This window comes from Ictalurus furcatus, chromosome 20, assembly GCF_023375685.1.
Source record: "Ictalurus furcatus strain D&B chromosome 20, Billie_1.0, whole genome shotgun sequence".
Classification (NCBI taxonomy): domain Eukaryota; kingdom Metazoa; phylum Chordata; class Actinopteri; order Siluriformes; family Ictaluridae; genus Ictalurus; species Ictalurus furcatus.
The window spans coordinates 12,546,063-12,570,897 of record NC_071274.1 but is presented as its reverse complement, the minus strand read 5'-3'; the positions used below and the strand labels follow the sequence as shown (position 1 = coordinate 12,570,897).

Below are 24,835 nucleotides of genomic sequence, written 5' to 3'. Positions count from 1 at the left end.
AATGATGCATAAGGAACCATCTGCGTCTTTTCCCGCATCACCTGTGCACTTACACTGACTATTGGATGGGATGAGATGGCAATGCCACTCTCTCATTATTCACAGCCAGTCATTAAGACTGTGGATTCACTATGAAGTCTTTTCTGTGTGCAGTGTAGTGATCAACAGTAGGCGACGATTAGCTCCTGGTGGTTCACTGGGACCTGATAAACCCTGGGGGGAAAAGAAGACAAAATTAATACGTATAACGCTCTTAAATAAAAGAAAATTCATTTTAAAAAATGGATGGTCTTCATTGATGCAGGGCTATATTGTTCTTGACTAATAAGCAAATAATAAACAGTTTAATCAAATGATCTTTGCTGCTTTTCTGGTTTATTTTTTTAAAACCAAAAATGACAAATTATTACGAATCCTTCTTGCATGAAAGCACTCTGCTTATACCGTAACAGGAGGGGAGGCAGCCAGTACCTCTGAATCACTGAAGGGGGCGTGTGTGAGCATACGGGCTTGTTCTGCTAATATTCTTCTTCACGTATTACAGACAAATGGTATTGTGGGTAATATGCTAGCTAAAAAAGTCAAGTGCACCGCAATCAGTCCGTTTAATTTAAATTTTTGCCCTGACTGCAAAAATGGAAGATTATATATAAGCTAAAACATTTCTCAAAACTGGAAGTGATAAAGAATGGAAGTCCGATGCCGGAGCTAAAAGATTTGCTTCAAACGACGGGTCAGGAGATAACGCGCTCTTTTCAAACGGAGTGGTACACCCGAAAACACTGGCTGTGTGTTTGTGCTTTGAGAAACCGCCTTTTCTGCTTTCCCTGCGTTTTGTTCTCAACGGGTGACAATGTCTGGACTACAACGGGATTTTGTGACTTGAAAAATATGGTAAGAAGCCTCAGCAGACATGAAAGTTCAACTACTCACATTCAAAGCCAAATTGCTTTAAAAACTTGGAAGCGCAAGGATAGATTTGGCTTTGAACGAACAGTGGAGACTAAATATTAGCATCCACAATGCTAAGGTAAAGGAAAACCAAGAGATTTTAAAAGACCTCATTAATGCAACTTGCTTCCTAGCCGAACAGCAATTAGCATTTCGTGCTAACGATGAGAGTATGACCTCTTCTAATCGTGGAAAATATGTAGAACTATTACATGCTTTTGCTGAGAAAGATGATAGGTTAGCTAGACATTTGGAGACATCCACTGTGTTTTCTGGCTTATCAAACAGAATTCAGAACCATTTAATTGAAGCAATAAGTGATGTGATTAGAAATGATATAAAAAAAGGAGATTAATGCAGCCCTTTTTGTTGCTTTAGAAGTAGACGAGACAACGGATGTCACAAACAAAGCCCAGATCTGTCATTTTGTATTATGTGGCAAAAAGTGAGGTGGCCTGTGAAGTGAGGGAGGAGTTTTGGGGATTTGATGATGTGCGTAATGAGACAAGTAAAGGTAAGACCATGCATACACTGCTGTACAGTCCACGACAAAAATAAAAGACCAGCCCTTTTTTAATAATAACTAAAAAAAATTATATAAAACAAGATATGAAATAAAATTTAGTTTATTTAAAGAATAAAACTACATTTGTCTTTTTGTTGTGGACTGTATATACTTTCATTTGTATTGAATGAGTATGAATTGTGGAATTGTGATGGCAAATTAAGAACACACAGAGTGCAGAGCAAATGCGCTCTCCCTGAACCGCTATAAATTTAACCTTCTTCTTTGGCCAAATATGTACCTTACCTATGTGTGTGTGTGTAAAGAATGCTGATATGGGATATGAAACATAACCAGTAGTCAATGTGCAAGCAGCCAGTTGAATGGTGAATTTATGCTACTCTGTTAAATTCATATATTTGTAAATCTGACTTTGAAAGAGTCATTTTGTGGATACTGTGATGCTAAATAGTGATGGATTCATTGCTTGCTTAGATTTAATTACTCTCTCTCTCACATACACACACACACACACACACACACACACACACAGATCTGGCCTGTATGTATAAGCTATTCAGCAGGGTGCCAAACGGGCTGAAAACAATGTGTGAGTGTATGAGTCTATATCTGAGAGAACAGGGGAAAGCTCTGGTGTCCGAGGAGGGAGAGGGCAAGAACCCTGTCGACTACTGCAAGAAACTCCTAAACCTGCTACTGCGCTGATTGAGAGATTGTTAAAATTGAGAGAAAAATCAGTATTGTCATGTTTAATAGGGAAAGAAAGTATTTTTTCTTGAGTAAATTCAACTCACCAGTTACAGGTGGTTAACAGCCATGGTCACTTACCCTGTTAATGGATCACGCCCCAGCTTATTTTCCCACATTTGTAGCAAATGGGTGATTTAACACAGACAAAGATTCCAGTTTCCCTGTACTGAAAGATTTATGGACAAGTGGTTGTCCTGAAAATCTAAGGGTACTTGGCGTCAATTTAATGTCAGGGACACACTAGACAATTTTTTTTGTATCTTAACAGCTTTTATAATCCTCCGAGCACACACACACGAGGATTTTGCCAGACCACGAAACCACATAACTGTCAATAACAATTTCACAGACATGAGAGCTCACAGAAACATCAGAAGATAGTATCACTCCCACTTTGTTTTGCTTATTAGCTGCATATCATTTCTCTCTCTCGTGCTCTCTCTATCACTCTTTCTCTTCTCCTCCTCTTGTGCTCTCTCCCCCTCTCTCTCCCTGTCTCTCTTGTGCCCCCCTCCCTCTCTCTCCCTTGTGCCCCCCCTCTCTCTCTCGTGCTCTCGCTCCATCTCTCTCCCTCTCTCTTGTGCTCTCTCGACAAGCGACAAGCCTCGAATCGGGCCATGCACCCCCCCACCCCCCGATCGTTGGAGAGGGTGCAAATCGGGTTTAAAATCTTAGTCTGTAGTCAGCCTAAGAAATGCATACACACTGATCAGTCGTAACATTAAAACCACCTGCCTATTATTGTGTAGGTCCTCCTTGTGCCACCGAAACAGCTCTGACCCGTCGATGACTCCATAAGATCTCTGAAGGTGTGCTGTGGTATCTGGCACCAACAAGTTAGCAGCAGATGCTTTAAGTCCTGTAAGCTGTGAGGTCGGTCCTCCATGGATTGGACCAGCACGTCCCACAGATGCTCGATCGGATTGAGATCTGGGGAATTTGGAGGCCAAATCGGCACCTTGAACTCTTTGTCATGTTCCTTAAACCATTCCTGAACAGTTTTTGCAGTGTGGCAGGAAGCATTATCCTGCTGAAAGAGGTCACTGCCATTAGGGAATACTGTTCATATAAAAGTGTGTACTTGGTCTGCAACAGTGTTTAGGTAGGTGGTACGTGTCAAAGTAACATTCACATGAATGTCAGGACTCAAGATTTCCCAGCAGAACATTGCCCAGAGCATCACACTCCCATAGTGCATCCTGATGCCACCCAGACATCCACACGATGTAAAAGAAAACGTGATTCATCAGATCTTCCTTGGACCACTTTTGATAGGTACTAACCACTGCATACCAGGAACATCCCACAAGACCTGCTGTTTTGGAGATGCTCTGACCCTGTCCTCAAGCCATCACAATTTTGCCCTTGTCAAAGTCTCTCAGATTCTTTCGCTTGCCCATTTTTCCTGCTTCCAACACATCAACTTCAAGAACTGACTGTTCACTTGCTGCCTAATATCTCCCACCCCGTCACAGGTGCCACTGTACCCAGCAGTGCCATACTCCATCCATCCATCCATCTTATATACCGCTTATCCACGGGGAAACCTGGAGCCTATCCCAGGGAGCATCGGGCACAAGGTGGGGTACACCCTGGACAGGGTGCCAATCCATCGCAGGGGTAGTGCCATACTGTACAATGTTAATAGGTTGCTCAGGTGGACCAATGAAATTTAGAATAAAACCAGTGTCATAGCAAATGTGTAATTATGTGCTGGGAAACTAAGAATAATTTTCCTTCATCCCTGTACAATATGAGATGCCTCTTACCCCAACTGATTTGTTTCAGTATTTGAACTTTGAAAGGTGAGCAACAAACAGTATAAATTAAGTTTTATTAATCGTACAAGGTGTAAGATCTCTCTCTTGCTCTCTCTCTGTTTTTTCAGTGTTCATATGCTTTATTTGTTGCATGACAAACAGTTGTACATTAGCAAGTACAAGAGAAATAAAATAAAACTGAATAAAATACTAATAGATAAAATAAATAAGTGTACAGTACATAAATACATAAGTATACAAATTAAGGACAAAATAAATGTACTCTATACAGAATAATTGAAAAAAGAAGGATATATGTATAATTACAGGATAAAAGTGAATGTATGTATAAAGGTAAGAAAAAAAATACACTAATAATAAAAAAGAGCAATCACAATAATTACATAAAAAAACAAGGGCAAGGCTGAGACATACTGTGCTGCTAATATACAGCAGTGTTTATCTTCTCCTAATGGGGGGGTCACTGTTTGATACATTGTCAAATGTTTGATGTGTGTGTGTGTATAATTTTGGGGAAGAGTTTATCTCGGATGTGTGTGTATGTTGTGTGTTCTGTTAGGAAGTGCAGCTCCGTCTCAACTGTGTTCTGGTTGCAGTGTAGACACGACCCTTTCTTCCTGTGGGAGCCATGTTTTCCTGTGTCTGCCTGTTTCTCTTGCTAGGGCATGTCCACTGAGTCTGTGTCTTGTCAAGCTGCTTCTCAGGGTTTAGTCTGTCACTGTGTACAGATAGTCTGTCGTGGTGTACTGTCTTTTCAGGGCCAAATAGCATTGCATTTTACTCCGTTGTTGTGTTGCAGGTGGTGCAGTTTTGTTTCATTTGTATTGTAATTTGATCTAATCTGATGTGTTTGACGTGTCCATGTGGTTGGGGTTAGTAGGTGTTGGTGATCCTTCAGGGTTAAAGCTTCGGACCAGCTGAGAGAGGAGGGTGTTTGCTTTGATCAGCTCTTGGTATTGCAGGACTTTGTAATGATATGACTGGGGGCTCACTGAGTCTGAGGCCCTGCTTACCCTAGCGCGTTTTTGTTTTAAAATGAAACCGATCCTCGTCCACACTGGCGTTTCTGCTGTGTTTCAGAAACGATCTCCGTCCACACGACATGACCGAAAACGCATGTCACATGACCATTCATGGACACTGGGCATGCGCATACAAGTATAAACAGGAAGTTGGTTACTAGTCCAAACCGGCGTTCCATGTAGGGCTTACACCGCTTGAAATGAAATTTGTTGCCGATTGGGCAGCTGTGGCTCAGGTGGTAGAGAGGGTTGTCCCCTAATCGTAGGGTTGGCGGTTCGATTCCCATGACTCTACATGCTGAAGTGTCCTTGGGCAAGACACTGAACTCCAAGTTGCTCCCGATGGCAAGTTAGCGCCTTGCATGGCAGCTCTGCTACCATTGGTGTGTGAGTCTGTGTGAATGGGTGAATGAGACACAGTGTAAAGCACTTTGGATAAAAGCACTATATAAGCGTGCCATTTTACCATTTACCATTCTCTAATCATAGCTTGCCTCTTGCGCATGTAGGCAATGATGACAAAGCCAGCAAAGCTTGCGGTTCAGTGTCCGTGTTGTGTATACGATTAAGGTAGCGTAATGGTCATATGGTAGAGGCTTGACGAGTCAGGGAAGAATACACAGTGATACAGAAGACCCAGTCAGGAGGCAAATGTGGGCGTCTTCGTTTTCGTCTGTTTACACTGAAACGCGAGCCCAGAGTTTTCAAACTAAAACTGGGTCTTCGGCATTTCCAAAAGTTTAACGCCGGGAGTAGTGAAGATGACCGGCGTAACCGTAGCAAAAGTTATGTGTTTTAAAATGAAAACACACTAATGTAAACAGGGCCTAAAGAAAGAGTCAATCTGGCTTTGAAAGATATAAATGACCTTTTTGAAAAAAACAGCAAAACTCTCAAGTCTAAAGGCGAAAAATAAACAAAACTACATATCCAACAGTGACAATAATTGGTTTGACCTAGATTGCAAAAAATATTAGTCTAATCAAAAACACAGACATTCGCCTCCACTAAAACAATACAATCACACACTTATAACCCAAAAAGCACAATACACCCAAAAGCAACTGACAATAATTGAGAAAATCAATCAATACAAACCAATTCTGGGACTATTGGAACAACCTGAAAAAACTCATCATGAAGAATTAGTAAAATATGACCATTACGCTACCTTGATCATATACACAACATGGAGACTGAACTGCTAGCTTTGCTGGCTTTGTTGTCATTCTTAGCAGCCATTGTGCAGTTAAATTCTGTATTTTATAATACTGCAGCTGCCTACATGTGCAAGAGGCAAGCTATGATTAGAGCAATCGCCAACAAATCTCATTTCGAGCAGTGTAAGCCCTACATGGAACGACGGTTTGGACTAGCAACCAACTTCCTGTTTACACTTGTATTCGCATGCCCAGTGTGCATGAATGGTCATGTGACATGCGTTTTCAGTCGCGTCGTGTGGACGGAAGTTGTTTCTGAAACACAGCAGAAACGCCAGTGTGGACGAGGATCGGTTTCATTTTAAACAAAAGCGCTCTAGTGTAAACAGGGCCTTAAGCTTGGTGTCTGCTGGGTACTCAGAGGTGTGAGCACTCTCCCCTGCCGCTGTTGTTGCCACAGTGTTACAGTTCACACGTCTTTGATGAGCAAGGTAATAGCTTAGCTAGCCGATCAAAAGGTGTGGGGCCCAGACTGTCCTCTTCTATTGTTATGTTGAATTTGCACTGATCTTTTGTTGGTTTGTAAGGTTGTTGTTTTTTTTTCTTTCTTTTAATTTAATTTTTCTTCCAATTTGTTCTTGCAAAGGTACTTTGCGAGAATAAGAGTTCTTATTTGCTTCCCAGGTTGAAGGCCTCTGTTGATTTGCTTTGAATCCAATTATTTATTTCTGTCCTGCTTCTATTTTATTGTTTTATTTCTGATATTGTTTGGTCAGTTGTCTGTTTTTAGTTTTTTTTCATCCAAAGCATTAATCCTTTTTTGTTGTGCTAGGAAATATTTGATGTAGTTTCCTGTTGTTTCTCTGGTTTCTGTCTCTCTCTTTCTCTCAGTGTTAGGATCCACTCCAGTGTGCAGAAAGTTCTTCACTGCTGTTTTCCTTTAGTTTTCTTTGTTCTTCAAAACTGGTTTAGCCAAATGTCTTCGCTATTTATAGTCAATTTGTGTTCACCATGACATTTTGGACAAATTTTGTGTTTTTTTCCTGAGGTTTATCTCATTTTAAATGCAAAAAAACCTCAAGAGGGTTCAACAGCTCATGTTGTACATGACCCCTCTATCTCTCTCTCTCTCAGTGAGGTGTTGTTCATTTGGAACGAATCTTTAATATGACTCTGGAACAATGAGTTGTCTGAGACTGATTCGTTCATTTTTGACCGCATATGCGCTGTAACATTCCCATAGGCTCTGCACAGGAAACAGAAATGATTAGTTCACCTCTCGAGTCTTCAGGTTCGAGTCATTCGTTCTTCAGGTGACCGCCGCATAGGTAATGCACCATGCAGTACCGGAAACGGGATGAACAAACGACTTGAACCTGGAGACTCGAGTCGAGTCTTGAACTAATCATTTCTGTTTCCGGGGAACAAAAAAGATTTTGCTGAACGAGATTCAAAGATCCGAGTCAGTAAAATGATCCAAACTTTCCATCACTACTCTCTCCATTAAAAACCTCGAGCTTTGTGCTGTGAAGCAATTTTGCATACAGCCGACTAACCATGTCGAGGTACCATAAGGAAATGTTTAACTTAGCTAGTGCTGTTAACTAGCCTCGTTGTGAAGATGTTATGAAAATAAACTAATAAACATTTTGGCACACACTAGCTTAAGCGAGTTTACCTTCAATCCACTTTAATGGGATTGGGGCGAGGTAATTACGCAGTGTGTTTCGTCCTCATTGTACAATTCTCATGCAGGTTTGGACTTATACACTCATGTCTTTGTGGAATGTGACGGTCAGTGTTGTGTTTTTCTTAGACAAGATGCACAAAAGGTTAACTCAGAGACTAGCCAACAACTGATGCACAACCTATTGACTTTGTACAATTTGGCACTGATCTTTGTGGATTAAAAAAACAAATATATATATATATATATATATACAGTATCTCACAAAAGTGAGTACACCCCTCACATTTTTGTAAATATTTGATTATATCTTTTCATGTGACAACACTGAAGAAATGACACTTTGCTACAATGTAAAGTAGTGAGTGTACAGAGTGTATAAAAGTGTAAATTGTAAATGCTGTCCCCTCAAAATAACTCAACACACAGCCATTAATGTCTAAACCACTGGCAACAAAAGTGAGTACACCCTAAGTGAAAATGTCCAAATTGGGCCCAAAGTGTCAATATTTTTTGTGGCCACCATTATTTTCCAGCACTGCCTTAACCCTCTTGGGCCAGCAGTTCACCAGAGCTTCACAGGTTGCCACTGGAGTCCTCTTCCACTCCTCCATGACGACATCACGGAGCTGGTGGATGTTAGAGACCCTTTGCTCCTCCACCTTCCATTTGAGGATGCCCCACAGATGCTCAATAGGGTTTAGGTCTGGAGACATGCTTGGCCAGACCATCACCTTCACCCTCAGCTTCTTTAGCAAGGCAGTGGTCGTCTTGGAGGGGGTTTGGGGTCGTTATCATGCTGGAATACTGCATACTGATCATGTTCTGCTTCAGTATGTCACAGTACATGTTGGCATTCATGGTTCCCTCAGTGAATAGCCGTATGAGTGCTGCCAGCATTGCTGCAGAGGTTCAAGGGGTGGGGGGTCAGCCTGTCAGTGCTCAGACCATACACCGCACACTGCATCAAATTGGTCTGCATGGCTGTTGTCCCAGAAGGAAGCCTCTTCTAAAGATGATGCACAAGAAAGTCCACAAACAGTTTGCTGAAGACAAGCAGACTAAGGACATGGATTATGAGACCAAGATAATCTTATTTGGTTCAGATGGTGTCAAGCATGTTTGGCGGCAACCAGGTGAGGAGTACAAAGACAAGTGTGTCTTGCCTACAGTCAAGCATGGTGGTGGGAGTGTCATGGTCTGGGGCTGCATGAGTGCTGCCAGCACTAGGGTGCTACAGTTCATTGAGGGAACCATGAATGCCAGCATGTACTGTGACACACTGAAGCAGAGCATGATCCCCTCCCTTCGGAGACTGGGCTGCAGGGCAGTATTCCAGCATGATAACGACCCCAAACACAACTCCAAGATGACCACTGCCTTGCTAAAGAAGCTGAGGGTGAAGGTGATGGACTAAACCCTATTGAGCATCTGTGAGGCATCCTCAAACGGAAGGTGGAGGAGCACAATGCCTCTAACATCCACCAGCTCCGTGATGTCATTATGGAGGAGTGGAACAGGACTCCAGTGGCAACATGTGAAGCTCCGGTGAACTCCATGCCCAAGAGGGTTAAGGCAGTGCTAGAAAATAATGGTGGCCACACAAAATTTTGACACTTTGGGCCCAATGTGGACATTTTTACTTAGGGGTGTACTCACTTTTGTTGCCAGCGGTTTAGACATTAATGGCTGTGTTGTTATTTTGAGGGGACAGCAAATTTACACTGTTACACAAGCTGTACACTCACTACTTTACATTGTAGCACAGTGTCATTTCTTCAGTGTTGTCACATGAAAAGATATAATCAAATATTTACAAAAATGTGAGGGGTGTACTCACTTTTGTGAGATACTGTGTGTGTATGTGTGTGTGTGTGTGTGTGTGTATATATATATATATATATATATATATATATATATATATATATATATATATATATATATATATATATATATATATATATCTCTCTCACACACACCACACACAAGGAGAATATTAGATTAACTCTGCAAGCTTTGGTATTTGCTTACTGCATTCTCTGGTAAATTAGCTAATTTGTTGTTGCTAATTTGTGTCAGATGGCCAAAAAGCACACAGTGCCCTGCACGGCAAATGCGAAGCTAAAAAAGAAGTTATTTTATTATCACAGCTTGTGGAAAAGATGAGTGATGTTGGGGTATATTTTTGTGGCTGTGCTGCTGAGAACAGAGAGCAAACAGACAGCAGTATAAAGAAAGATACCAAAACAGGCAAACCCACAAGCATTACCACCTCTACACCTCAACACTGGGTAGGTCAGACGGTTATGAGGTGTGGAGCTTTATTTCAAATTCACAGCAATAAAGTTTAGAGTGATCTGTAGGGTTATGGATTTTTGATTATGAAAAGAAATGGCCTTTTAAGCATTCTCTATATTGATGTAAACATTCATATATCTATGTAAACATTCTTTTGCCTCTTTAAATAAATAAATAAATAAATCATGATATTATTGGATATCCAAGCTGAAAAGGTTCCTTACCCCAGCCTACTCTCTTCCATTCAGTTATAACGTAAATTTCCCAATGATTTACATTTATTCGTTTGACTTTTATCCAAAGCAGCCAAAAGTAATGTGTAATCCAAGAATAGAGCTGGCCTGTTGAGGGCCTTGACCATGCTTAATAGCAGTTGCTGACATTATTATTCACAAGTATTGAAGTTTAATACTTAAACAAATGCTAGTGTAACCTAAATGTCTTCAATTGTACAACATGGAACAAATGAGAAAAAAGACCAGAAGTATGACATTAGATGTACACAAACGGATATAAATGTTGTGGATAAATGTCACTGTGTCTGTGTTGCACAGGGCCTGTTGGACTTGAAGACACGCTTTGACCGTTTCCTGCAGGAATCGTTCGGTAACGACCGGCTCTTTAAACAGACCATCGCTGGAGACTTTGAGTGCTTTCTGAACCTCAACTCCCGATCACCCGAGTACCTCTCACTCTTCATTGATGACAAGCTGAAGAAAGGAGTGAAAGGGGTACGTTGATCACAATTCCATATTGTTTTTTGTTCTATACTTCTGTTCCATTTATTGTAGGACTGTTTATGAACATTTATTATGTTGCATGGGTTAGTCTTTGTGTGCTTGATCGTGTGCTTGATTGCTTGATGGTGTTCAGTTCAGATTATGTGTGTGTCAGTCCAGTCTTGTATTGAAGTATTAAGGAGTCTGATGGCTTGGGGGAAGAAGCTGTTACACGGTCTGGCCGTGAGGGCCCAAATGCATCAGTACCTTTTTCCAGACAGCAGGAGGGTGAAGAGTGTGAGAGAGGTGTGTGGGGTCATCCACAATGCTGGTGGCTTTGTGGATGCAGCATGGGGTGTAAATGTCTATGATGGAGGGAAGAGAGACCCCTATTATCTTCTCAGCTGCCCTCACTGACCTCTGCAGGGTCTTGCAATCCGATTCGGAGCTGCTCAGGATACTCTCAATAGTTGTGGAATGTTGTGAGAATGAGGGGTGGGAGATGGGCTTTTATTCAGCCTTCTCAGAATGTAAGAGGCACTGTTGGGCTTTATTGGCTATGGAGCTGGTGTTGAGGGACCAGGTGAGGTTCTCCGTCAGATGAACACCAAGGAATTTCGTGCTCTTGACGATCTCCATGATTGAGAAGGGCCAATGGGGGAATTTCGCCAGGACACCGGGGTTATACCTCTAGTCTTTTACGATAAGTGCCCTAGGATTTTTAATGACCACAGAGAGTCAGGACCTCGGTTTAACGTGTCATCCGAAAGATGGTGCTGTTTTTACAGTATAGTGTCACTATGCTGGGGCATTATGGCCCACACAGACCACCGGGTGAGCACCGACTGCTGGCCTCACTAATACCACTTCTAGCAGCAACCTTAGTTTTCCCCAAGAGGTTTCCCATCCAGGGACTGCTTAGCTTCTGTAGGAAACCATTCGAGAACTGCAGGGAGATATGGCTCTGGCATATGGTGTGATGGTCAGGTGTCCACATACTTTTGGCCATATAGTGTGCCTTGTGTAGTGAGCAGGAGTCAGGATGAATTTGTATATAGTCAACACCAACTTGATTCACCTCCTACAGCTTCAGAAGTGCTTTGCTGTCATATACTAATACATATACACTGTTAGGCAGAATAAAGTACTGATGTTATGATGGCTGATGATAAATGTATTCAGTAATGTATTCCGTATGACAACACATGAAAAGGTAACTTTTTCAGATTATGTGTAGAACATCCTGAAAAGACGAATAGGAGTAACGGTGCTGTATAATTATTGAATGAGCAGTTTTACTGTGAACACTGTGCCTCTGTGTTACTTATCAGCAGTTTAGTTTTTTTTATTCTAGAACTGTCAGGGATCAATGTGAGCACATTGCAAATGTGAGAAAGACCAAACGTTTCAAACCATTTAAACGAGCCTTATTTTTAATTGTACAATTAGTCCTTCAGGCTGCTCTAGCCTAATTCAAATCAGACAACAGAATGAAATTTGTATTAAAAGTGTATAAGAAATGTTTAATGGTAATACCTGCACATTAATGCAATTATCCAATCAGCTGATTGTGTGCCAGCAGCACAATGCATCAGATCATGTAGATAGTGGTCAAGAGCTTCAGTTAATGTTATATGAACCATTAGAATGGGGAAATCTCAGAGGTTTTGAGCATGGTGTGGTTTGAGTATTTCAGAACCTGCTGTTACAGTAACTGGCTCGCCAAAACCAGACCGTTGGAAAAAGATTGGCTGGTACTTTTCCAAATGAGCCTGTGCCCACTGTGGCCTCAGCTTCCTGTTCTTGACTGACAGGAGTGGAACCCAGTGTGGTCTGCTGCTGCGGTGGACCTTTTGCTTTTAGGTTTGATTGTACTGTGCATTCTGAGATGCTTTTCTGCTCAGACTGGTTGTGGAGACTGGTTACTGAAGTTACTGTTAGTTGAGGTGCTGTAGTAGTGGTACCTTTGTTGATGTAAGCTTATGTACACAATAAATGCATGGGTGTTTGGGTGTTTGGATCTTGTAGCTGACCGAGCAGGAGGTTGAGTCCATCCTGGACAAAGCTATGGTGCTCTTCCGGTTCATGCAGGAGAAAGATGTTTTTGAGCGTTACTACAAACCGCACCTGGCCAGGAGGCTTCTCACCAATAAGAGCGTCTCTGACGACTCGGAGAAAAATATGATCTCCAAGCTTAAGGTATGAGGCTCTTTGTTCTCTCTTTGATTCTATTGCTCTTTCGTGTAAAGTGTGTGTGTGTGTGTGTGTGTGTGTGTGTGTGTATGTGTGTATGTGTGTATATATATATATATATATATATATATATATATATTATATATATATATATATAATTACACTGTGGTGCTGGAAAGTTTGTGAACCCTTTAGCATTTTCTACATTTCAGGATAAATATGACCTTAAACATTATCAGATTTTCACACAGGTCCTAGAAGTAGATTACGAGAACCCAATTAAACAAATGAGACAAATGTTATACTTGGTCTTAATTTATTTATTGAGGAAAGTTATCCAATATTTGTTTAGATTTTTGTTAGTAAACGCACAGCAGAAATAGTTCCAGTCAGGTCTTGACCGCATTACAGTTCCATATCGCTTCAGCAAGTTAACTGAAATAACAAAGTTAGGCTACTGTCCCCCACAGCACACAGAGCTAACAACAAACAAAATGATTTTTCAGAAATACAGAAGGAATAACTGATGACTGGCAGTGAATTATTAGATAAAAAATGCGCACCCGAGGTGGTAATGCGGCCACCAGGCAAAGCGGAGGCTTGAGCCATTGATATGCTGTTATAAGAGAGGGAAAGAGCGAGCAAGAAAAAAAGGAAGTGAGGGCGAACGAGCACGTGTAATAACCTGGTGAACAAGTAGGCTATAAATATTTATTTATTTATTCATTATATTTTCTGCAGTAATAAAAAAACGGAAAAGCCTATGAACAAGTAGGCTTATCAGTATTTATTTATTCGTTCTATTTTTATATTATCATCATGAAACAAGTGATCTCTGTGTGGGGAAAAAAACTGTGAACTCTCGAACTCTCTCCTCCTCTCCAATAACTGCATATCAATGGCTTAGGCCTTCGTTACTATCTCTAAAATGACGTTTTGGAATTATCAACGATGAGTAATAAATTAGTTCCACACACAAGTGTTTTAAGGACAAAAACCTGACAAATGTCTTGATATAAAACATCTGGGAAATGTCTTGAGGTGTGGTAACTATGGTATATGCTAGGGCTGGGTAAAAAATATCGGTTCTCCAATTTGAAAATTGGAGTGAAAAATCTTCAGTTGAACGAAATGATATCTATTGGGGAAATCCCCGACTCGATTCTTAATGCTTTACTTGAGAGGAAATGAATATGATCTGTTATTCGCCTCTCATCCTGAATGTCGCCATCTTTCATGTTTTGAATTTGAATACATATGCACAGTGAAAGTCTTTTCTTTGCATACCTCAGCATGTCAGGAAGTTGGGGTCAGAGTGCAGGGTCAGTCATGATACAGCGCCCCTGGAGTAGAGAGGGTTAAGGACCTTTCTCAAGGGCCCAACAGTGGCAGCTTTTCAGTGCTGGGGCTTGAACCCCCGACCTTCCGATCAGTAACCCAGAGCCTTAACCGTCAAGTCATCACTGCCCCCGTGGGTTATGATTTCCTGTTGCAACGTTTGTTTATCAAAGTAAAAGTAAAAAGTAATTACACATAATTGTGTGTGTGCTATTGTTAAAGTAAAAGTGTATTTCAGCAATATAGCTAAGTAGGAGGGTTTCAGTTACTAGCATTTATATTAAAACATGGATTCTGTGGCTGCAAAACTAACATTTAACATGAAATATTGATAGATAATTGATATTGAATCAAAATCGAATTGAAACCATATAAATAAGAATTGAATTGAATAATTGGTCACAATACCCAGCCCTAATATTCAGGGTTCGATGCAGTTTCTTTTGTGGAATGACTGACTCCAGTCCGTTGAATTATTATTATGTTCGTGGAATGTGTTGTTTTGAGCATTCCTAATCACCATGCCTCTCCCTCTCTCTCTCTCTCTCTCAGACACACACACACACTCTCTCTCTCGGTTCTTCATCTTCCTCTTATTATCATCTGGTAGACTAGACATCTTTAGTTCTTATATCACTCGAACCTACGTAATAGATGTTTTGATTTTATCTATCTGTGGCCTGCTCCAATTGACATTTATCATCCTTTATCAATATTTCTTGTGCATGTATATATATTATGCTTTGTGTATCATTAAATGAAGAAGCTTTCACTGAACGTTGGTGTCAGTGTGACTCTCTTCCCGAGCTCGGACGAGAGGAATTAGCCATTGCAGGGTCTAAATTCTGGTTCTGTGACTGGTATTGGACAAGAACTTAACAATAATGCACACCCCAATGCGGGTGTGCATTATTTTCTAATAATTCAACGGCACGTCGTCAGTTATTCCTTACATAAACAAATTGGGTTTCAGGGTGGAGTTTTCCTTTTGTTTCAGAGATGCTCTAATAACAGTTCAATGAACAGAAACGCAAACCCTGTGCAATACCAAAACAGAATGCAAATCAAGATGAAATACAACAACTAAAAACTCCTACACCGGTTAATTAGATTATTATTCAACAATAAGAATTGGACAGAGAGTCCAGCTGGGTCTGAAAAATAATGAGCAACACTGTTCTAATATTGTGAGAGGAACACTTCTCTGATGTGTTCTCACACTAACATTTTTTCCTGTGCTACGATTGTCTAAAAGTCCTTAACTTATAGTGATTACCCATTCAACTGCGCGCACACACACACAAATTCTAATCTGTGACAGCAATAGGGATGGGCGATATCTTATCGTTTGCGATATACTGGTAGAAATTCTCCCAACAATAAGAATTAGTCTTCCCGCGATAATAACGATAAAGCCTAGTTGATGACATATTTCTGTGTGTGACGGTCTGCAACCCATTTGCACCTCACATGCAGAGCGAAAACAAGTATGGCGGAAGGTGGACGTGAAGCTGAGGAGGAGTTTATCGCTAATCAATCTGGAACTGGTTTGGTTACAGAAAATCAGTTTTACTTTTAGATCAGTGTTTGTGTTTTTGAGGCTCTCAAGACTGCATGCAGTGGTCACGTGTAGCCAAAAACAGTGGTGAATGATACTGTATTTATATCGTCACTGATTTCATTATCGCAGTAAATACCAGAAAATATTGTGATATAGTTTTAAGTCCATATCACCCATCCATAGACAGCCCTGTGCAAATTGTTGTCTGAGCAGTAATTATGGTCTCAGCTGTCTCTAGGCGGTGTTGATCTAACAGTCAGAGTCCTGACTACAGGTTACTGGCCTACACAGTCAGCTACGACCAGATGTAACATCCCTCACTCCCCACGGCATGCCTTTGAGGTCTTTAGAAGGTATGATAAATGCTTTGTCGTGCATCACAACAATGACAAGCTGCCACAAAATCACAACCACAGACTTCAGTGCAATCATTATGTTCCTTTATAATCATCATTTTCCTTTGTGCTATGATGGAAATGTGGTGGCAGGTAGACATAATAAGCGCCTGTAACAGTTCTCTTCAGTTCGGCAGGAGACGGGGAGGCAGGATTGGGACAACTCAAACAGGTTCATTATTTTTCTTTTTTTTTTTTTACTTTTGCTTTACAGCGGTTTTATCTCACACGCACAGCTCTGTGCTGCTCAGCTCTCTCTCATGCCGGTTACGGCACAGGTGAAACCTATCACATGTTACCTGCTGGTTCGACCCACCTCCTCTCCTGATGTTCGACCACACCCCTGCCACCACAACACCATTACCCCCCCTCCCTCCCTCCCCCCCACATGGAGCGTATATGCTTGAACTTGGATGTACTGCACAGCTTGTTTTTTTTCTGCTCTAAATAACTGATCATCGGTTAAGCAACAAGCCTATCAATTATCAAACTATTGAATCGAGTGTGTAAGAACAAGGAATACATTATGTCCCTTTGCAGGATGGGGTATAAAGGGATCAAAGCTTGTGTGTGAGCTGTGTGAACTGTGTTACAGGTTTTACTTGGCCAAGCACAGTGGCCAGCAGCTCACACTGCAGCACCACATGGGCTCAGCAGACCTCAATGCGACCTTCTATGGGCCTGTGAAAAAGGTAACACACTCTCACTTTGACACTAGCACGATGAATTATAAGGTGCACAGTACCGCTGCATGATATGGACGAAAATGGGATACGAGAGAACGTTGCCTAATAATGCAGATCAAGGACAACAAAATATACAAAGGCTTAGAAAATATATATCTTTTTGTTCAGAAATATATAACCATGATGAGAGTTTCTCCCCTTAATGACTATTGTGCAGCGGACAAAATAAAAACAATGAAATACGACATAGTTCTGTACAACTTCAAGCTTAAGTAAGGCTGTTGCAGTACAAAAGCCTGGAATAGAGATGGCTGTAGTTTATGAAAATGGCCGAAAGTCATTTTTGTGTGTTAGAAGTATTAGATACATCTGTATCTAATATGTTTTGTTACTGTTACGACCCGGTCTAGGTCGGGCCGCAACATACAATTAAAAAAAGAAAAGGGTTGGCGAGACCAAGATTGCGTTTGTTTTGTTTATTCTCCAAATGGAGCACCTTTTATACACACGGTGGTTTTACTCTTCAGAAGCCAGCCAGGCCAAAATAATAAACAAAAATCCCTCTAACTTTACCAAAGAAAACTAACTAAACTACAAGAAAAGAAAACAAAAATACAGTCTTCCCTCACTCCCTAGCTAACCCAAAACCAGGAGAAAAGAAGAATCAACACAAATGGCACCGACTTCCTACTAACCACTCTTAACCGTGCACTATTTACAGAGGTGACTAGTAGTGTGTTAATTAACAAAATAATATATACATATATACACAAGGGTATCAGTCAAATCGTAACAGGGCAGAGCATAAACAAAGTCAAATCAGGCATAGGGTCATACACAGGCGAAATAGTCATACACAAGCGAAAAGCACTTGTCTCTATACTCAAAGCAAATGGCAATGATCTGCCCTGGGGTGGAGACTGACGAGGCTTAAGTACACTTCTGGAAACGTGCAGGCAACCAATCCTGTCGCTCAAGGCCGGAGCAGGCGTGGACAAGACGTGATCATCCATTAGCAAGCTGGAACGTGACGCATGCAGTAGGCAGGGCCTAGAGAAGGGGGAGGAGACAAAAGAAACCCATCCCACCACCGACATACACACAAATGGCACATAGAGCAAACAGAAATACATTGGATAATGTAACAGTTATATCTATATATCTAATAGAGCTGAAATTTAAATGAAGGCGTCAGTTGTCTAGCGGTGCTTTGTAAACCTGCCTCTGGTACAGTAGGCCCTCTTCCTAAAATATCTTTGAGATCAGTATGTTTTGGTTGTAATTCCAGCTGTGTGCCCTGTGTGTTCTATATCTCTGTAGGAGGATGGATCAGAGTTAGGCGTAGGAGGTGCACAGGTAACAGGCTCCAACACAAGGAAGCACATACTGCAGGTATCCACCTTCCAGATGACTATCCTCATGCTCTTCAACAACAGAGAAAAGTGCACTTTTGAGGTACAGCAGTATGCCACTCTTGCTGTCTTTATTCTCCACAAATTCTAATTATTATTATTATTATTATTATTAGCAGCAGTAGTGGTTGACCAATGGTGGATTTTACTGATAAGTAAGTAGGGCAGTACCTACCGACAACCCATTAATCAGCCGATAGTTTTTAAAATTACTGACACTGAATTAAGATACTGAATGGAAATATAACACTCAAAGTAAAATATTGTTGAGTTTTATTACAAAAATAAACAGTACTGACGCTACTATGAAATTGTACTGCACTTTTTTAAATGATATAAATGAATATATATTAACTATGAATAAATATTAAGCAAATATAATATATACATTTAACATGTATAATAAAAAAAACACTTCAAATAACACAAAATTTGTCAGTGATAGCTTTTCATTTCGCCTCTAGAGGCCTCTCTCGTACTGTGTAATGTATAACTACTCGCGCAACGGACGCATCCGGGAAAAACCTATAAGTGATAAATTGGTCAACCTCAAAAAGTGGTGGTGGTAGTAGTAAGAAAAATAGTAATTACATCTATTAAATGCTAATAATTTAATGCGTATTAATGGTAGCAATATAAACTGATACTTTATCGTAGGAGATCCAGCAGGAGACGGATATCCCGGAGCGGGAGCTGGTACGAGCGTTGCAGTCTCTGGCGTGTGGAAAGCCCACGCAGCGAGTGCTTACCAAGGAGTCAAAGAGCAAAGAGATTGAGAACGGACACATGTTTACAGTCAACGACCAGTTTACCTCCAAACTGCACAGAGTCAAAATCCAGACAGGTAGTGCCATTACACACTTCTATCACTGCTGGAGGAAAGAGGAAGCTGAAGAGGTGATGGACAAAGACTTTTCACATTGTGATGAAGCCTTATTCATCATTCATCAAGCTCATTTCTCATCTGTCTGTTTATGGTTATAATTCATGTTTATTAGTAAGTCTGATCTGTCATAACTCACTGGTGCACATTTAAAATAAATAAATTTATAAAATCAACAATAACCTGGCACATTTACCAGGCAGTCTGTTGCTGGCGTAGCGATAGAATGAGCAAGGGAGCAGCCCAGGCGTTCATTATTAAAAGTGATTCAGACATGTTAGCTGCAGTATTTGTGATTAGTGCAAGGGGAAGAAAAAGGCCCCAATTACTGACAGTTGTGTAAGTTGAGTGGTGACGATTGCGATATTCGCATGCACGGTAAAGTGTAACATAAGGAAATAAAAAGCACACTTTATAATCTGGTGCTCCAGATTACAGATGCATGTCCACATGTTGGATCTGTCTCATCACATAGGAACATGACACACATGTCATTTTCTAATCTGAAAATATGTACATACATTTGCACACAATGTTTACATAGCTTTATCAGATCGGAGTCACTTTTAGATTGATGCCTGCTACCTTGATGTGAATGTAGTCAGAGAGAGTTGTCTCATTGTAGTGATTGTAGAGGCCTTTGACAGATTGATTTATTTATTTTTTTCGGTTCTAAACACACCTGAGACACAATCAGTACTGTGGAACAACATCAGGTAGGCCTGTCACGATAACTACTTTTGTTGGATGATATGTTGTCCCAGAATAAATGATATTAGTGTCATTTTAAGACCATTTTATGATATAATGATAATATAATAGTATAATAATGCAAGGACACCCATTCAAAAAGCAACGAACTTTGAATTCTTAAGAATATCCAGACATTGGAATTAGAAGGTCAGAAAATAGTTTTTGTCTTCTGATGAAAATATCGTTTAACCCTCTTACCTCGTATGGCCGAAAAACCAGCTTGCCCGTCTTTGATCTATTCCCATAAGGATGATATACCGGCTTGGTCGTCTATGCCAAATTATTAATTGTTATTTTTTGACCCGGAAGGTTGATGACGTCACGACGTGATTACGTTATTACGCCGGCATTACAATGAAGCTGATCCAAGCGTGAATATTGGTGTACTAGTAGAAGTAAACTAAAAATGCCAAAGCAAAAAGCTAATCGTGTTCCAGCTAAAGTTACACCTACAGTGAACACAGGTACATCTAAAACAGTGAAAAAAAAAAGAAAACATACACAGTTACACAGGCGAGAGCGAGGATTCTAGATAGTGAGAGCAGTGAAAGTTCAGGCGATGTTGAAACCGAAACTGATAGAGACGCAAACTCTCCTGATTCAGACCCTGATCCGTCTTCATCTTCAGCATCAACCAGTGCGACTGACACTGCAGGGGTCTGGAGTCATAACCTGACCATCTCTGTGCATTCGTGAAAACACTACCTGCTGGTCTGATTATCACCAGAAACTTGACTTTTGGTGCTAAAATGCATTTATTTATTTATTATATACTTGAATTTATTCAAAGGCATTGACCACGCTGATGCTCGTATGGTACTTCTAAATGAGTATAAGGATTTTAGTGAGCATTTTTTGTCATTTCTCTAGTTAAGAATTGTGCTCTAAGTTTAGTAAAAACACTGAACTGCTTCATTTTCAAAGTAATATTACACAAATACATTATTATAAGTTGTTTCAAGGCCTAAAAATGTTCAAATTAAAATGTTGATTTTGGCCCAGGAACTCAGGGTTGGCGTGCTGTTTCTCTGGGGAATATAGGGTTATGGGACATAATACTGTGGGAACTTGGGGGTAAGAGGGTTAAATGTAGTCGATATTTCGTCGTGTCATATTTATTCATTTTAGTCAATTTTACTCTGAGTAAAAAGGCAGTGAATATCAGTCAACGGCATTTTAGTTGATGAGAAAATGCACAAATTAAACTAAATATTCACACATTTTCTTTATTAACTTCAACATGTGTAAAAAAAAAAGTGAAAACCTGATCTCCTGAAAGAATATTACAATGAGTACACTATTGTAATACAGCATTGTGAATTCTTTATGCTTTAGTTCATCGACGTGACTTATCCGTCATACCTAGCATCTTACTTAAATTCAATTTCACTTGTGCATTCGTGTCATTTGGTGCAGAAGCGAGTTGTAATATTAGGTTTCTGTTGTGTGATTAGTCTCATATGCGTATAGGATGCGAACGGCTAAAATGTTGGTGAAATTCATTTGCATGTAAACAAACACGCATGTAAACACAACGGCCAATGTTGAGGTCATGTCCATATATCATATGATCAGTCAATAACACAATTATCATGACAGGCCTAACTTCAAGCATTCTGTCATTCAATATAGGAGGGAAAAAAAACCTTGTTAAACATCAGTATTTGGGTTTGTTCTTCTATTATAATGCCATGCTGTATGGTTCTGTTTAGCACACTTGTAATAAAGTGTTGTGCTTCAGTCGCTGCTAAACAGGGGGAGACAGACCCAGAGAGGAAGGAGACGCGACAGAAAGTGGACGATGACCGGAAACACGAAATCGAGGCAGCCATAGTGCGCATCATGAAATCAAGAAAGAAGATGCAGCACAATGTACTTGTAGCAGAGGTGTGTATTTTAATAAGCATACATCTTTTATTCCATGTCTTGTTCTAGTCAGTTCCAATTAGCTCAGTTAGTCATCTCTATAAATCTTAATTCTCATCAGTGGCAAATCCAGCCTGAATAACTGTGATCGTGTAGAGATGTTATAGTAATGTTTTACTTTTTTGTATTGCCGTTTTATTTTTATACTCTTCTAACTGTCGGATTTGTGGCTTCGTCCATCAGGTGGCTCAGCAGTTACGGTTCTTCCTCAGCCAAGTGGTGATCAAAAAGAGAATTGAAGGACTTATAGAAAGAGAGTATTTGGCACGAACACCAGAGGATCGCAAAGTGTACACTTACGTGGCATAGACATGGACACAGAGGGGTGTATGAGGGAAAAACTGTTCATAAAGACTGGGAAATTTATTTTAACAGGTGAATTTTGGAAGCTGACCTTTTCCTCCTGAACAAAAGCAACTTAAAACAAACACAAAAGATCAGAAATGAACAGCAAAGAGAATTGAAACAATCCATGATAAGTGTTGTTGATGTTTTGATTAGGCCACCACTTGCACTCCTGTACGGATCTCAGCCATGGATGGATCCAGCTTCAAGCTCTTCACTGGTTTATCTGTGTACAAACTGCTGTTCAAAGGAAAAGAAAAAGAATCCCTTGGGAAAATGTGAATGCACCACACATTTTTCATATTTTCATTATTGTAAAAAATAATAAAATAAAAAAAACAGCAAAAATGTGGGTTGCTGGAAAAAAAATAATAAAAAGGTTAATATTGAAACACCTGCCGTGTTCTTGAGGTTTCAGTAGTAACTCTGTGGTATCTAGACACTGGCATAATTTCAGCTGCAGCTCCAGACACAGCATATTTAAATGAAATAGCAGCATGAACTGACTGACTGTATCACTCTGTCTTTCTCTCAGTCCCAAATTTATAGATAGGGATGCACTGAATGTTTGGCAACCGAAATTCTCACTTACTCTGCCTTTTTTTTTTTTTTTTTTTTGCTATTTTCGGCCGCATAAGTGAAAAGGCCAAATAAATTTGACCGAACAATGACGAGTTTGATGACGCACCAAATAGCCTAGCAACCAGTGTGAGATGTGCGAATTTCACAACCTCCACTTCCGGCAGCGCGCTCGGAGAGATGAGCGGGCGCGCACATGCACGAGCTACGTGCATGAGCAAATGCTCTTCGGATGTTGACAACCGTGACATTGTTTACTGTAGATAGATGTGTTCGTTTTGTTTCTGTTCCGGAGTATTCTGTCACGTCGCAAGACGTAAGGGAGTAGAGTACAGAAGCAGGTAAAGACGTATCTAACTATACTATACCTACTATAATACTCCACGAGGTGTACAGGGATGCGAGCAGTATATATTCCGAATAGAACCATTTTATGCACTTTTTAATGCACTTTTTAGTTGTTGTAGGCTACAGAGTGTTACATTCTTTCAGCAGTCAGTTATACTCCTAACATAGGCTATTCAAGGGGGGCTCAAAGATGACCACAAAAATATTTTTTGTTTTACTAATTTATTTATTTAAAGTTATATTGTGCCTTGTTGGTAGCCTATGCCTGCTGGAATGAAAAAAAAATGTTCAGTGTTAAATAAATATTTAGAAATTGTAGTTTTTGTAATTATTTTCTTTTTTCTTTGAAAAGCAAGACAAAATAGTAAAAAGCACATTTTGACTAATTTATGCAATGCTGAAAAAAATGGTAAAATAAATGGAAGAAACGTGTTCGGCCTTCGGCCGTGTTTTTCATTATATTCGGCTTCGGCTTTGGCCAAGAATTTTCATTTCGGTGCATCTATATATTTATAGATATTATTTCAGTTTGTGTTTATTACTGGAGATGGAACACTTGCTTGTTTGTGCAGTGCTACACAGCAGCGGTTCACAGTTGCAGCAAAGCCATAAATGCTCGAGGAAAAAGTCTGGACTGGCTCTTACTGTACTGTATAATGGGGTTTTAGATAAAGTCAACTGGTAAAAAATCTCTTTTTGCCTGTTTATTACTTTAGCCCTAACACAAAAATACTGTTTAATGAAGCGCCTTCATATCATTCACATATATTAAATATTCATTTAACAATTGAAGTTATGTTTCTATTTAAGTATTCCTAATAATTGTATGTTTTGTATTCGGCTAGCCATGAAAGTTCAACTATCTTGCAGTGTATATTTAGTTTTATATTTTTAACTTGTTAAACGCTGAAGATGATTTAGGTCATATTTATGCAGAAATATAGTCAATTCTGAAAGGTTCACAAATTTTCAAGCACCACTGTGTATTACTATGCGTGTGTGTGTGTACATGTATATTATATAAAATTAAATAAATAAACATCGGTGAGGTTCGTGGCTGGGGAGGCACTGACTTTCAAAGTCAGATTTACAAATATATGAATTTAACAGAGTAGCATAAATTCACCATTCAACTGGCTGCTTGCACATTGACTACTGGTTATGTTTCATATCCCATATCAGCATTCTTTACACACACACATAGGTAAGGTACATATTTGGCCAAAGAAGAAGGTTAAATTTATAGCGGTTCAGGGAGAGCACATTTGCTCTGCACTCTGTGTGTTCTTAATTTGCCATCACAATTCCACAATTCATACTCATTCAATACAAATGAAAGTATATACAGTCCACAACAAAAAGACAAATGTAGTTTTATTCTTTAAATAAACTTAATTTTATTTCTTATCTTGTTTTATATATTTTATTTTTAGTTATTATTAAAAACGGCTGGTCTTTTATTTTTGTTGTGGACCGTACAGCAGTGTATGCATGGTCTTACCTTTACTTGTCTGTCATTACT

At 39.9% G+C, this 24,835-nt stretch overlaps 1 protein-coding gene across 3 annotated transcripts; it reads left to right on the top strand.

Annotated features, from left to right (window-relative positions):
• Nucleotides 1–465: 465 nt before the first annotated feature.
• LOC128624145 (cullin-3-like) lies at nucleotides 466–22,695 on the top strand. Of its 3 annotated transcripts, XM_053651531.1 has the most exons (10): nucleotides 466–894; nucleotides 1,330–1,465; nucleotides 10,730–10,906; nucleotides 12,923–13,093; nucleotides 16,215–16,339; nucleotides 16,977–17,073; nucleotides 18,388–18,522; nucleotides 19,137–19,323; nucleotides 21,857–22,002; nucleotides 22,225–22,695. In XM_053651531.1, the coding sequence occupies exons 2-10, from the start codon at nucleotides 1,439–1,441 to the stop codon at nucleotides 22,348–22,350; spliced, it is 1,191 nt and encodes a 396-aa protein (XP_053507506.1). In that variant the 5' UTR covers nucleotides 466–894; nucleotides 1,330–1,438; the 3' UTR covers nucleotides 22,351–22,695. The 3 variants fall into 3 exon arrangements, with proteins under 3 accessions (XP_053507506.1, XP_053507507.1, XP_053507505.1); XM_053651532.1 differs by lacking the exon at nucleotides 1,330–1,465 and having other exon boundaries at nucleotides 466–1,030; XM_053651530.1 differs by lacking the exons at nucleotides 466–894; nucleotides 1,330–1,465 and having other exon boundaries at nucleotides 10,562–10,906.
• Nucleotides 22,696–24,835: the final 2,140 nt, after the last annotated feature.